This window comes from Mobula hypostoma, chromosome 19 (genome assembly GCF_963921235.1).
Source record: "Mobula hypostoma chromosome 19, sMobHyp1.1, whole genome shotgun sequence".
Lineage (NCBI taxonomy): Eukaryota > Metazoa > Chordata > Chondrichthyes > Myliobatiformes > Myliobatidae > Mobula > Mobula hypostoma.
The window spans coordinates 21,687,443-21,702,415 of NC_086115.1; the positions used below are offsets into that span (position 1 = coordinate 21,687,443).

At 38.9% G+C, this 14,973-nt stretch overlaps 1 protein-coding gene across 6 annotated transcripts in view; it reads right to left on the bottom strand.

The window, feature by feature from the left end:
* The window catches only part of mypn (myopalladin), a 288,573-nt gene that overhangs the window by 218,070 nt on the left and 55,530 nt on the right, over nucleotides 1-14,973 (bottom strand). For 4 of the 6 annotated variants that reach the window (XM_063071522.1, XM_063071521.1, XM_063071520.1 and 1 more), the window contains exon 2: nucleotides 13,564-14,526. The exons of the other annotated variants lie outside the window; for them this stretch is intronic. In XM_063071522.1, the coding sequence (XP_062927592.1) occupies nucleotides 13,564-14,525 (962 nt within the window). In that variant the 5' untranslated portion in view covers nucleotide 14,526. The remainder of the gene's footprint in view (nucleotides 1-13,563; nucleotides 14,527-14,973) is intronic. 6 annotated transcript variants of the gene reach the window in all.

A 14,973-nucleotide genomic window follows, 5' to 3' on the forward strand; every position in this document is an offset into this window, starting at 1 on the left:
TTTCTAAACGACAATAAAAGAGGACTGAGTGTTCTCATAATCTAAAATAATAGTCTTGAATAAATTCCAAAAAATGTATTACCTCTATATGCACAAGAAGAATCAAAGCGTAAATAAAAAAGTTACACAAAGATTGGTTTAAACATGAAATTTGCCATATAACAGTTAACATAAAGCACAGAGATTCTTCCAAAGTGGAATTAGATAGATGTAATATAATACAAAAAAAGGAAGACTATGTAAGATACTGAGAACTTAAATGCAGTGGAAAGTCTTGAAGCATTAAGAAAATGCAAGTGAAAGTTAAAAGGAAGTTTAGTAAAGTGAAGAAAGAGTATGTAAAATAATTAACAAGTAAAGTCAAAGAAAGTGGATAATGCCTTATAAGTGCAAAAGGAAGAAGAGGGAACTGTGGAATGACATGGGTCTTCTGTTCAATGGTGGTTGTGAGAAAATGGCATGGACTGTACAGTGGGGATCTTTGATGTACCATGTACGGTGGTGACATGGTAGTCTTCCTGAGGCTATTTACAGTGTTTTCAGTAGATAGTACCAATAGTGGTGAGTGATGTATCCATAATGTATTGAATTGAGTTAACTACTATCTGCAGCTCCTTATGTTTGAATTATCATGCCAGACCATGACGCAGAAAGTTGTAGGTAAGTACCTACTTAAATAATTTGCATCTATCTTCTCAAAAAGAGGGATAATGAAGATGTTGAGGTTAATGAGAAACAGTGTAAAATATTAAACAGTATAAACACAGTTTTAAAAGATGTTACTAGATTGATCTAGATTTTACTTCTTCATTCAATATGGACACAATGGGCAAAGTAGCTTCTTGTGTCATACATTCTAAAATGATTCTATGAATAAAAAATAGGAATAGTAAATGAGATACTGAAAGAGTGCATGCTATTACTTTTCATATCTATAGAATGCTTCAAAGATATTGGGGTACTGTCAGGATTCTAGGAGAATCTGTCACAAAACTGAAGGAATATAATTCTACCACATTGCTACGATTCTGGAAATCCAAGACTGACTTTGCAAGAGATAAGAACCCAGTCCTTTACAAAGCAAATATAGTCAGTTGGGGCACAAGCGTATCACCTTGATATCAATAGCCTGAACCACGAATTTGGGTACACCTGTACAGCTACTCATTAATGCAAATATCTTATCAGCCAATCATGTGGCAGTAACTCAATACATAAAAACATGCAGATGTGGTCAAGAGGTTCAGTTGTTGTTCAGACCAGACATTGGAATGGGGAAGAAATGTGATGTAAGTGACTTTGACTGCCAGATGGTGGCTTGAGTATCTCAGAAACTGCTGATCTCCTAGGATTTTCACACACAACAGTCTCTAGAGTTTACAGAGAAACAGAGAATCATGCAAAAATCAACCATCTAGTGAGCAAATCATAAGAAAATATGCAGATGCTGGAAATCTGGAGCAACACATACAAATGTTGCAGGAACTCAGCAGGTCAGGCAGCATCTATGGAAATGAATAAACGGTCCAGTGAGTGGCAGTTCTGTAAGCAAAAATGTCTTGTTAATGAGACAGGTCAGAGGTGAATGGCCAGACTGGTTCAAGCTGACAAGGTGACATTTTCTCAAATAACCATGCATTACAACAGTGGTGTGCAGGAGAACCTCTTTGAACACAACATGTCAAACGTTGAAGTACAGCAGCAGAAGACCACACTGGGTTCCACTCCTGTACCTAATAAAGTGGGAACTGAGTGCTTAGGGAGAGCTTCAACAAAATCCCTACACTAAGGTTAAGCCTTTCAAAAATATAGGAATTTAATATATTTCTTTATTATATTGTCATTGTAAATCATTTAAAAGTTAATTTTAACAGTGGGAAATTTTGCTTTGTACCAACAAATACTGATATTGAGCTGTGCTAATTTTTGTCTTCATTGTTGGTGGTTGAGCATATCCAAACCTACGATAAATAGTTGAATCCTTTGGATAGAATTAAAGAGCTCGTAGGATCTCAAAGTGTCTAAGAACCATATGGGGCAGTATCAGGCCCTTGCTCAACTGTGTCCATGGTCACCATTAAGTATCTGTCAAGGACAGTCCCCTTCTATGTATTTAAAGGGCTCTTCTAAATACATCTTAAATGTAGTGAGTGCATCTGCCTCTGCTAACTGCTCCAGTGCTGCATCTCAATTTTAACCATCTTCTGCATAAAAGAATACTTATAAATCTCCAGCTGCTTACCTTATACTATTCTCCCTGGTTATAGACATCCCAACTCTCAATTCAAAACTCAATCAGAAGGCCCTTCAACCTTCTCCAGTCAAAGGAAAACAAAATCCAGCTAAACCAATTTTTTCCCATAGCTGAAATGATCATCCTAAATGAGGAAAGAATTCAGAATTGGAAGTGTCATGGGATTTGAGGATCCTAGTTCCAGATTCTATTAAGGTTAACTTGCAGGTTGAGTCTGTTGTAAAGAAGGCAATTGTAATATTGATATTCATTTCAAGAGGACCAGAATATAAAAGCAAGGATTTTTTTTGCTGGGGCCTTGTAAGGCAAGTATTCCACCTATTGTATGTCAGTGATAATAACCTGATTTTAATTCTGATTCTGATATGCTTGCACTGCTTCTAGTACCACTGGTAAATTTGGATATGTCAGTCTCCATTTTCTCAATTGAACTGTTTCTTTTAAAATATCATAATTGAACCCCAATACAGAACTCTGCAGGATACCTGTTATGGAGATCCTTTTCCATTACCCCTATTCTGTCTCCTATTATTCAACCAACTTTGTAAAATGGGTGAACGCAGTCAATTTTTAAAAAAATATATAAGGTTAAATTTTTGCAAACGTATGACAGACTTTAGTGCATGCCTTCTGTGAATCAACACAAATAACATTTATAGTTAAACTCTTTACAAAATTTAATCAGATACATCGGATATAATCTTGCTTTTAGAAATATTTGCAATACACACAAAATACTCAAAGAACTCAGCAGTCCAGGTAGCAGCTACGGAAAAGGGTACAGTTGATGTTTAGGGATGAGTCCCTTCAGCTGGACTGAAGAAATATTTGTAGGAAGAGGTGCAGTCGACGTTTCAGCCCGAGACCCTTCGTCAGGACTAACTGAAGGAAGAGTGAGTAAGGGATCCCTTACTCACTCTTCCTTCAGTTAGTCCTGACGAAGGGTCTCGGCCTGAAACGTCGACTGCACCTCTTCCTACAGATGCTGCCTGGCCTGCTGCGTTCACCAGCAACTTTGATGTGTGTTGCTTGAATTTCCAGCATCTGCAGAATTCCTGTTGTTTGTGAAGAAATATTTGCTAGTTTTGATGGTGTTGAATGACTTTGTCCTTGTTATAGACTGACAATAGATCTTAGACCATCATATTTATACTCCTCTGCTTACCCTTTTTCACATCTTAAATAGCGAAATAATTATGAAGTGACAGTCCAGATTTTGTCCAAATTTTCATTCTAAATGAATTAAATGATTCCTAGATTGACGAAACTTTTCAGACTGTAGTTAGGAATCTCACCTAATCCCTTCAATAACCTTGGATAGAAACCATCTGGACTGAGAATTTGTCATTCTTTGGTACTATAATGTTCTCCGCTACATTATGTGTCTTATCTTAACTTTATGATCACCTGTCTAATTCAAAATTAGTTTCTTTCAAACACTGGTATAAAATAACTATTACATAGGTTCACTGCTTCTTCATTCTCAATCATAAAGTATCTGTTTTGATGTGTAATATTGTCACGATGTTCCTAACTAATTTGTTTTCCAAGACTGTTAATTTCGATATTTCTTCTCATATTCCTTTTGTTGTAGCTCTTATTATACATAATTGTTTTCTTTTGTGCTCCTTGTATTTCTGACAGTTACCAATACTCATGATATTTTGCAGTTTGTATGCTTTCTTTTCCTGTTTGTTATATGTTGTCCATATTTGGGTATGGGGAGGGGGTGCAAGTAGAGATATTCTCTCTTTAGTGTATAAAATAGTTATGTATCATATTGTAAACCTCTGGCAATTCAGAATATTAATACCATAAGGCATGGCCCATTGAGTCAGCTTCATCATTCAATCACGACTGATTTTTTTAACGCCATTTTCTTGTCTTTTCCCTGAAACCATTAATCTCCTTATCTATCAAAAATCTTTCAGTCTATGCCTAATATACCCAATGACTTGGCCTCCACAATCCTTTATGGCAATAAGGCAACCCTCTGCAGTTTCTTCTGCTGTTATAGTCATGAGCACATTTATTCAATATGTCTGCACTTTGCTAAGTTGCAGTCAGGTTTTTTTCAAAGTTTTGAATCACAATGAGTTTTCCATTATTCGATATAATGAAATGTTCATGGGCCATTGAGCAAATAGCTAATCAGGATTAACACAGATATGACCTACCTGTTCGTTGTATTTGGATTTATTCCTTCAACATTTTGTCCAGAATATTACAATGAAATCAACCCACTTAAATCAACCTACAGCAAAGTCAAAATCTTCCTGTAAAACCACACTCACATTTCTAAATATTTGTCTAATCTCTGCATTTGTACATTCTACCACCTAACAGTAAGTATCAGTGAACCTAAATTCAACTCCAACTAGAGTCTTAACTTCTTTACAAAGTATCTCCTGAATGCTTATCTTTCACCAATATGACTTGCATAGAAGACAGAGAGTTATGCATAGTGTAGAACAGTGTCAGAGGATATAGCAAGATATAGATCAGTTGCAGATATGGGTGGAGAAATAGCATGTAGCTCTTAATTGCACCAAGTGCAAAGTATTGCACTTTGGGAGATCAAATGAAAGGGGAAAGTACACAGTTAATGGCAGGATCCTTAACAACTTCTTTGTACAGAGGAATCTTGGGATCCAAGCCTGAAGCTCTCTGAACTTGGCTACTCAAGTTGATAGGGTAGTAATTAAAGTATATAGCACGGTTACTTTTATTGGTCAAGGAATGAAATTCAAAATTCAGGAAGTTATGCTGCAGCTTAGTAAAATTCTGGTTACGCCACATCTGGAGTTTAAATTCAGTTCTGGTCATCCCATTATAAGAAGTACATGAAAGCTTTGGAATGTGCTGCTAGGGTGGTAATGGAGGCAAATATGATAGAGGTATTTATCAGCCCCTTTGATATGTGCATAAATGTTTAGAGAATGGAGGGATATGGACATTGTGCAGGCAGAAGGAATTAGTTTAGTTAGGCATTTAATTACTAATCTAATTAGTTTGGCATAACAAAGTGGACCAAAGTGTCTGTTCCTGTACTGTATTGTTCTAGGTATCTTCTCTGTTATTCTATATTATTAACTATTGTTTTGATTTCAAGCTTAAGCAGGAACACCACTTCTCCCACATATTAATTTTCCCTGTTATCTATATAATCCAAGTGTACGTATTTAATTTGCAGTTCCAAAGGTTCTGCAGTTATCTCAGAAATGATTATGTTGTCATGTCCTCCATCCTGTTCTTGCACTAGCAATTCAGTGTGCACTTCACTTAACACTGATATTCATGGAACCGAAAACAAATTATGAAATTAGCTGAATAGAAACCTGTACACCTGCTTGTTAATGCAAATATCTGATCAGCCAATCAAGTGGCAGCAACTCTGCATAAATGCATAAATGCATGCAGACATAGTCAAGAGGTTCTGTTTGTGTAGATCAAACATCAAAAAGGGGAAGAAATGTGATATAATTGACTTTGACCATGGAATGATAGTGGTGCCAGATAGTGTGGTTTGAGCATCTCAGAAACTGCTGATTTCCTAGGATTTTCATGCACAACAGTCTCTAGAGTTTACAGACAATGATGTGAGAAACAACAAACATCCAGTGAGCAGCAGTTCTGTGGCCGAAAGCACCTTGTTAATGAGAAAGGTCAAAGGAGGATGGCCAGACTGGTTCAAGCTGACAAGAAAGCGACAGTACTTTAAATAACTAAGCATTGCAGAAACGCATCTCTGAATGCACAACACATCAAACCTTGAAGCAGATGGCAGCAGCAGCAAAAGACCACATCCGCTTCCACTACCAAATAAAGTGGCCACTAAGTGTATACTGAATCAAGACTAATGCTTGCTGCTCTGCGGGGTTTGCTTGGCTCTTTGCTGGACTAGGGCTGTGACGTGCAACTAGTGGACTTCTAAATTGGCTGTAGTGATGCCTGGCATTGTGAACTTCAATTCTGAATATTGTTTGCTTGCTTTCTTGTTTGCTCTCACTGCACACTGGGTGTTTGATGGTCTTCTTCCGTTTTTAATGGGTTCTATTGGGGTTCTTTGTTTTGTGGCTGCCTGTAAGGAGATGAATCTCAAGGTTGTATAAAGTATACATACTTTGATAATAAAATACACTTTGAACTTTGAACTTTTAACTTTTGAACTTTGACTTAAAAAACATAAGACCATAATTCTTGAAATTCATCTCTTCGCACATGTTGGAATAAACTCCATCTGTCAATGCTCTGTACTACTTTCCATCTAATTAGTATCATGCTTTGGACAACCTTCCTTGCTATCCACAACACCACCAACTTTTCTTTCATCTGCCAATTTACTAATTGTACCTCCTACACTGACATGCAAGTTATTAATAACCATCACAAACAAGAGTCCCAGCATCAGTCCATGAGATACTTCATTAGTCACAAATTTCCCATTATTGTACAATCTATTACATCAGCTAGCAGCAAGGATTCACAATAATGGATGTGATAAGACATACAACAATCCATGGTATTGTAACGAACTATTTAAGCTAATGACACCTGATCCCTTCTGCCTGCACATAGAGTTTTAGAGTCATAGAGTAATGTACCACAGAAACAGGCCTTTCAGCCCAGTTCATCCACGCCAACCATTGTACCCACCAAGCAAATCCATGGCCTATTTCCTTTCATTCTCTGCATATTTAAATGCACAACTAAAAGTCACTTAAAAGATCTGTGTTTGCCCCCTTCACTGCTCTCTGTAAAAAAAACTTGCCCTGCACATCTCCTTTGAACTTTCCCCCACTAATCTTAAAGACAAGCACCTTGCTTTTAGACACTTCTCATAATATCCTTCAGTAACCTTCCGCACCATCCAGAATGCCACCAATCCTTGTGTCATCTGCAAACTTACTAACGCATCCATGTTTTCATCTAGGTCATTTATATACATTATATCATTATCAGAAGAGGTCCCATTACGGATCCCTGCAAAACAACACTAGTCATGGACTTCCATCTAGAATAACTCCCATTGACTGCTATACTCTGTCTTTTACGGGTGAGCTAATTCTGAATTAATCTGGCCAAATTACCATAGATCCCATGCACCTTAATCTTCCATATAAACTTATGATGAGGGATTTGTGAAACACCTTACTAAAATCCAGGTAGACAACATCCATAGCTCTACCTTAATCAATCACTTTCATCACTTCTCCAAAAATTCAATGAAGTTAGTAAACATGATCTGTTCCCACAAAGTCATGTTGGATGTCCTTAATTAGACCATGTTTTTCAAATTGGTCATAAATTCCATCCCAAAGAATCCTCTCCAATACTTGCCGACCACTTACATAAATTCACTTGTCCATAATTTCCAGGATTATCACTATTTTTCTTTATTGAACAAAGGAAGAACATCAACCACTCATCAGTACTTCTGAGGCTAGAGAAGAAACAAAAGTCTTGGTCAAGGCCAGGCAGTTTCATTCCTTGCCTCTTGCAAAAACCTGGAATATAACCCAAAGATTGTGCCCACCTCAACATTCTTCAAAATACTCAACACTTCGTCTTTATCTTAAAAACCCTGGCAATACTATCATGCTCTATCCTGTTCTTCACACTGATATCCAGACACTTACAATAGAATACGAATGAGCAGTATCAATCTAGATTAGTGAAAGGGCAATCATGTTTTCGCGGGCTTTGGGCAGAAGGCACGATGGGAACAAATCTATTAAGAATTCTTTCTAGTGGAGTTGATGAGGGAGAAACCAATGACTGTCCAGTATCTGGATTTTCAAAGATTTTCAATAAGGTCCCACATAGGAGATTGATGAACAAAAGCACACAAAATTTGGGGGTAATACACCAACATGAATTGAGAGTTAGTCAATAGATAGAAAACAAAGAATGAGCCCTTCTCAGGTAGGCAGGCTGTGATCAGTGAGGCACCACAGGGATAAGCATTCACTTCAAGAAGACTGGAATGTAAAAGCATGGATGTAATGCTAAAGCAGGGGTTGCCCACCTGAAGGCCACAGACCTCTTATTTAACGGCATTGGCCCATGGTATATAAAAAAAATGGTTGGGAACCCCTGTGCTCAGGCTGCTCATGGAGAATTGTGAGCAACTTTGGTTCCCTTTTCTAAAAAAGGATGTGCTGGCATCGGAGAGGACACAGAGGAGGTTTATGGGAATGATCCCGGGAACAAAAGGGTTAACATATGAGAGCATTGGATGGTGCTGAGTCTGTACTCGCTGGAGTTTAAAAGAATGAGAGGAGATTACATTGAAACTTATTGAGTATTGAAAGGCTTATATACAATGAAAATGGAGAGGATGTGGAAGAGCCTAGAATCAGAGGACACAGCCTCAGAATACAAGGAAGTTCCTTTTGAACGGAGATAAGCAAGAACTTCTCGAGCCAGAGGATGGTAAATGTGTGGAATTCATTGCCACAGGTGGCTGTGGAGGCAAAGTCATTGGGTATTTTTAAAGCGTAGGTTGATAGGTTCTTGATTAATAAGAATGCTAAAGGTTACAGGGAGAAGACAGGAGAATGGGGTTGAGAAGAATAATAAATCAGCCACAATCAAATAGTAGAGCAGTCCTGGTGGGACAAATGGCCTAATTCTGCTCCTATGTCTTATGGTCTTATGTATAAGTGTTTGTGCTCCAACCATTCACAACCTACATCAATGATGTGGCTAAAGGTACCAAATGTAAAGTTTCCAAGTTTGCTGATGATATAAGACTATTAGGAATATGAATAGTGATAAGAATGCACGAAGGTTTCAAGAGGATATATATTTATCCTCACTGAACAGACAACACTGCTGTAGCCCCCTGGTAAGCCTCAAGCTCGCTCAGCTTGCTTTCCTCTAGGGGGAGCAGCCTTCGGCCCCGCCAAACTGGGTAATCAAGTTTGTGCAGATGCTGTGTGATGTACCCCACCCTGCCAAATAACAGACAGTACACCAGACATGATTTACAGAATACAATTTATAGATCTTACTGGAACTATGTAATTAATAGAGATACAATATAAAAGGAAAGTAAAAGGTGCCAAACTTATCAGAGTTCAACCATTTCGTGCACAACCGTTGGAGCTCAATGAACGGGGTCTTCGTTCCACCATGCGATCACCTCCGACCCCTTCGATCCGCCGCCTGGGACCAACCACGGTGGTCAACCAGAGCGCATCCAGCACGTCTTCCTCTTCGGTTCTCCTCCCAAAAACCCTGAGCCTCGGACTCCCGCTCGGGATCCATTCCATCGCCCAGCTTACAGCATCGCGTCTCCTCTCTCTGTTCCCATCACGCCTTCTGCCCAAAGCCCGCGAAAACAATAGCTTACAGACACACAATAAAGAATAACATCTATCCCAATTGGTTAGCAAATGAATACAATTCTCATTATCAGTAGTTATAACCCAAAACAAGCTGCTATAGAGAACCACTGTCTCAGCAGATAACAGTACAGAGAAGCCATTTTATTTTAACATAACAAAGAAGCCATTTTATTCACCTTAGCAGTAACATAAAAGAAGAAACCTCTTACACTGCATATGGAGTTCAATATGGGAAATTGTAAGGTAGAAATATTATAGATACTTCATATTTTTAAAATGGTGAAAAGTTGAGAAATACTGATAGACAAAGAGACCTCAACATACAGTATGTAAGTTAATAAAAGGCAACACAGAGGTGCAGAAGGCAAAATGGTATGTTGGCCTTCATTACAAAGAAACAGAAGATTAAAAATTCTTATAACTTGTGTACAATTCTGTACAATGTACAATCTCCTTAGCGAAAAAGAATACTTTATACCTTATTGTCGCCAAACAATTGGTACTAGAACGTACAATCATCACAGTGATATTTGATTCTGTGCTTCACACTCCCTGGATTACAAATATTAAATATTAAGAATATTTAAAATAGTTAAAGTTGGTAAATATTAAGAATTTAAATTATAAATCATAAATAGAAAATAGAAAAATGGAAAGTAAGGTAGTGCAAAAAAACTGAGGGGCAGGTCCGGATATTTGGAGGGTACAGCCCAGATCCGGGTCAGGATCCGTTCAGCAGTCTTATCACAGTTGGAAAGAAGCTGTTCCCAAATCTGGCCATATGAGTCTTCAAGCTCCTGAACCTTCTCCCGGAGGGAAGGGGGACGAAAAGTGTGTTGGCTGGGTGGGTCGTGTCCTTGATTATCCTGGCAGCACTGCTCCAACAGCGTGCGGTGTAAAGTGAGTCCACGGACGGAAGATTGATTTGTGTGATGTGCTGTGCCATGTTCACGATCTTCTGCAGCTTCTTTCGGTCTTGGACAGGACAACTTCCATACCAGGTTGTGATGCACCCTAGAAGAATGCTTTCTACAGTGCATCTATAAAAATTAGTGAGGGTTTTAGGGGACAGGCCAAATTTCTTTAGTTTTCTCAGGAAGTAAAGGCGCTGGTGGGCCTTCTTCGCAGTGAACTCTGCTTGGTTGGACCAAGTCAGGTCATTTGTGATATTGACACCAAGGAACTTAAAGCTTTTGACCTGTTCCACTTGCACACCACCGATGTAAATTGGGTCGTGCGGTCCGCTACGCCTTCTGAAGTCAACAACCAATTCCTTCGTCTTGCTGATGTTGAGGGATAGGTTATTGTCTTCGCACCATGCCACCAGGTTCTTAATTTCCTCTCTGTACTCAAACCCATCGTTACCTGAGATACAGCCTACAATTGTGGTGTCATCAGCAAAACTTATATATTGAGTTTGATGGAAACTTGGCTACACAATCATGGGTGTACAGTGAGTACAGCAGGGGGCTAAGTACACAGCCTTGTGGGGCACCGGTGCTCAGAGTGATTGTAGAGGAGAGCTTGTCCCCTATTTTTACAGCCGAGGTCCTGTCTGTGAGGAAGTCGAAGATCCAGCTGCAGATCTGAGTGCTAAGGCCCAGGTTCCAGAGCTCAAGAATCAGTTTATTTGAAATGATGGTATTAAAAGCAGAGCTGTAGTCAATATACTTGTTCTAAAAGGATTGTAGCACCAGCTTGGTTGCAAGGAAGACTGTTCTTTTATATGATGAGATACCGAGTGGGCTACACGTATACTCTTCAGGGTTTAGTAGAATGAGATGTAATCTCACTGAAATTTCTTAGGGGGCTCATGAGGGTAAATGCATGGAGAATGACTGCCCTGGCTAAGTAGGTTAGAATTAAAATTCACTGTCTCAAACTAAAAGGCATAGTTCTTTTAGAACTGAAGTAAAAAGAAATTTCTTTACAGGTGGTGAATCTTCGGAATTTCCAGAGTACTGTATTATGTATTCAAAACATAATCAATCCTTGAAGATGGCAGCACAGGTACAGAAGTCATACGGGATACTTACTTTCACTAACCCAGATATCCCACCCTGCAAAAACTCATTTCAGGGAGGTAGCACCATCAATTTGTGGGAGACTTCCGGGAGAGATGGGATGTCTGCAATAGAGTAGCTCCTTAGCAGCTGGCCAACTAGTTTAAATAACGTTAGCTATGCTAATAAACGGATGACACCTGTTAAACTCACCTCAACATGTCTTTTACAGTCTTAACCCACCATGGGCAATAGAAAAGTCATTGTTGCAAACAGTGCAGCGAGCAACACTGTCATTATTTTGACCCCTATTAGGCTGGGGTACACTTTAGTGTAGTCTGGGGTGATGTACATTTTATATATTTTTTTCGAACACTCTGAAATGGCGCGCTCTCTCTCTCGTGGTTGCTCGTGCGCTCTAGCTTGCTTTCTCTCTCGCTCGCTCTCTCTCCCTCTCTCGCTTGCTTTCGCTCTCGCTTGCTTTCTGTCTCGCTCTCTCTCTCGCGCGCGCAATCTCTCTCATGGGCGCTCTCGCGCTCTCTCTTGCTTTGCTCTCACTCTCAAAAGAATTGATTTCCGTGATATTGTATATAATTTGCAGGCATCAGGGAGGCACTATTAATATGTGGGAGACTCCCAGAAGTTCTGGGAGAGGTGGGATGTCTGCTAACCTGGGCATAGAGTACAAGAGGAGAAAGGTCTTGGTACAGCTTTCCAAAACGCTGGTTGGCCACAAATGGAATATTGTTCATAGTTCTGGTTGGAACACTATAGGAAGAATATGATTGCACTGGAGTAGTTGAAGGAAAGATTCACCAGGATGTTGCCTGGAATGAATGTTTCAGTTGTGAGGAAAGATTGGATGAACCGGGTTTGTTTATTATAGAATGCAGAGAGAGCACATAACAGAGGTACAGTATGTTCTCACCCACACATTTTTTAAACTAGGATTATGCATCTCATTTGATGATGATGGCAGAATAAAGGAAATAGTAGCCAGAAGGACAATGAATTCAGCAATATCCAGACAACATGAAATTAATGCCTGATAAATTATGTTAAATTTACATAAGTGATAAATAATGACCATCACCAATAAGAAAAAGTCTAAGGACACATCTTTGTTAATCAGTGGCATTATCATCACTAAGTCTTCCAAAATTGGCCAGAAATGCAACTGAATAAACCACATAAATATTGTGACCACAAGAATCAGCAGTTAAGAATTTGGATTTCCTATTGAAAACCTACCTCCTGACTCATCAAAGCTTTTGCGACATTTATAAGGCACTAATCAACAGTATGATAGAATACTCTCCAAATGTCTGGATGATTGCAGCTGCAATGAACATATCATCTGAGACAAAGCCAACCACTTGATTGGTGTTCCACCTATCATCCTAACCATTCAGTCCCTTACCATCAATGTACCACAGCAGCAGTTTGTCTTACCCATTAAAGTGCACTGCAGCTACTTCCATAAACTACATTGATGCCCACCTCATAAACCTACAATTCTCTCACCAAGAAAGAGGTTGGTATTAAGTGATTGGGAACACTACCACTTGCAGGTTCTCCTTCAAATCATAAACCATTCTGATTTCAGAGAGTCACACAAACTTATGGCACATGAGGATCCATAAATATTAGTATCTAACCCCAGCAATATCACATATGTTCTATCCAACATCTCTCTCTAGGTGCAATAGACTTCATAAAATAAACTACTTTATAAAGTTCATGAGTAGGTTCCAACATAATTCTATATGTATAGAACAGACTCACTTCTTAAACAGCTTGCACAAGCTCTCAAGCTGCAACTCAGGCTGGAATTAAGCTCAGAAATTCAAATTCATGAGCATTTAATTTTATGGTCATAAAATTATTCACAGAGCACACTGGAACCTTTTGACAAACTGCAAGCTTTAAAAAGACAAAAATATGGGACAGTTACCTCACTTCTGGTTTTGGTAATCCAGTCACAATGCATTCAAGTTGGACTCTGCTTCCCTCTGCTGCCTCTCTGCTCTTCAGTCGCTGAGTGAATCGCGGTGGATCTCCTTTAGTATCTTCAACAGATAAAGGCTTTGACTGAACCTCATTGTTTTTGGCTTTTATTGTTATATTTTCAACAGATGCAGATGAAACTAGAGCCTCTTCTGTTTCTTCAGATTCTTCCTTTGGATTATTTTCACCATACACCTGTGTCGAAAATGGAACGTGTGCCCTCTCTCTCTCATCAACAGACCAGTTTGAATGTTGACTTTGTGAACGAGACTTTGCCTGTGCCCTGCTTCGAGAGCTTTTACAGGCTCTAGGTTTAATTCGTTTTGAACTATTCGTTTTAAAGAGTGAAGATAACTCCTCAATGAAATCTGCAGCTTTACTTAAGTAATCTTTTTTACTCTCTGTTTCACTGCAGTAAGACGTACTCTTTGGTTGCTTTCTTAATTGTTCGTAATTTTCTTCTGAGCTGCTGGGGCTTCTGATGAAATTTCCGTGCTCATACGATATGTCATTTGATTTCTCTGGGACAGTTGAGGAACTTGTAGATTCTAAAACCTTTTTGTTCCCAGGTGGTTTACAAATGTCAGACAAATCTTTGTTGGGGCAGTTTAAATTGATCTGCTTTTCATCTTTGTTTACTTCATGTGAGCACAAGGCAATAGCTTGCTGAGCCAAGTTTACACTTTTGTCTAATTCTTCCTGGCTCAAAAATGCAGACAAGTCAGGGGATTCGTCCTGACCATCTAAATCCTGGGAACCCCCAGATTTACTGCCATAATGAAAATGTTGTGAGATACCTTCCAATCGGCTTTTCTCTCCATGCTCTTGTTGTATTCGGACTTCAGCTAAATAGCTCTCCCTCAGAAGCTGAGTTATTGATGTGGAGGCTTCACAGTTATCTTCTTGCATTCTATCGTGAATAAGAAAAATCCAAGTTACACGTTCGGCTTCTGTCTGAATAACTGAATCTTGCTAAGTGAACCAAAAACTCTTTAAATCTGTGATATTTTTATAAAGGAATATGAGGGGGGGGTCCTTGATACATACGTACCAGTCTTCTTTTTGGATTTCTTTAGCATTAACCTAATGGTGCATTCATGGATTAACTTGAGGTGAGGTGGAATCTAACTAAGCAGTCTTGCTATGAATTTCACTGAAATATCGCAAGCAAAACCTCAGTAGAGAACACACACACAGAGAGCAGGTTGCAAAAGACAATGTGAATGCAATCCTTACCATAATCATGGAGATAGTTAACATTTCCTAATGATAGCAAATGCAACTATTTCAACAGCAGACTGTCAAATTTCTGAGTGATGAAGAATTAAACTCAATCATTTAAGTCACTTAAAATTTT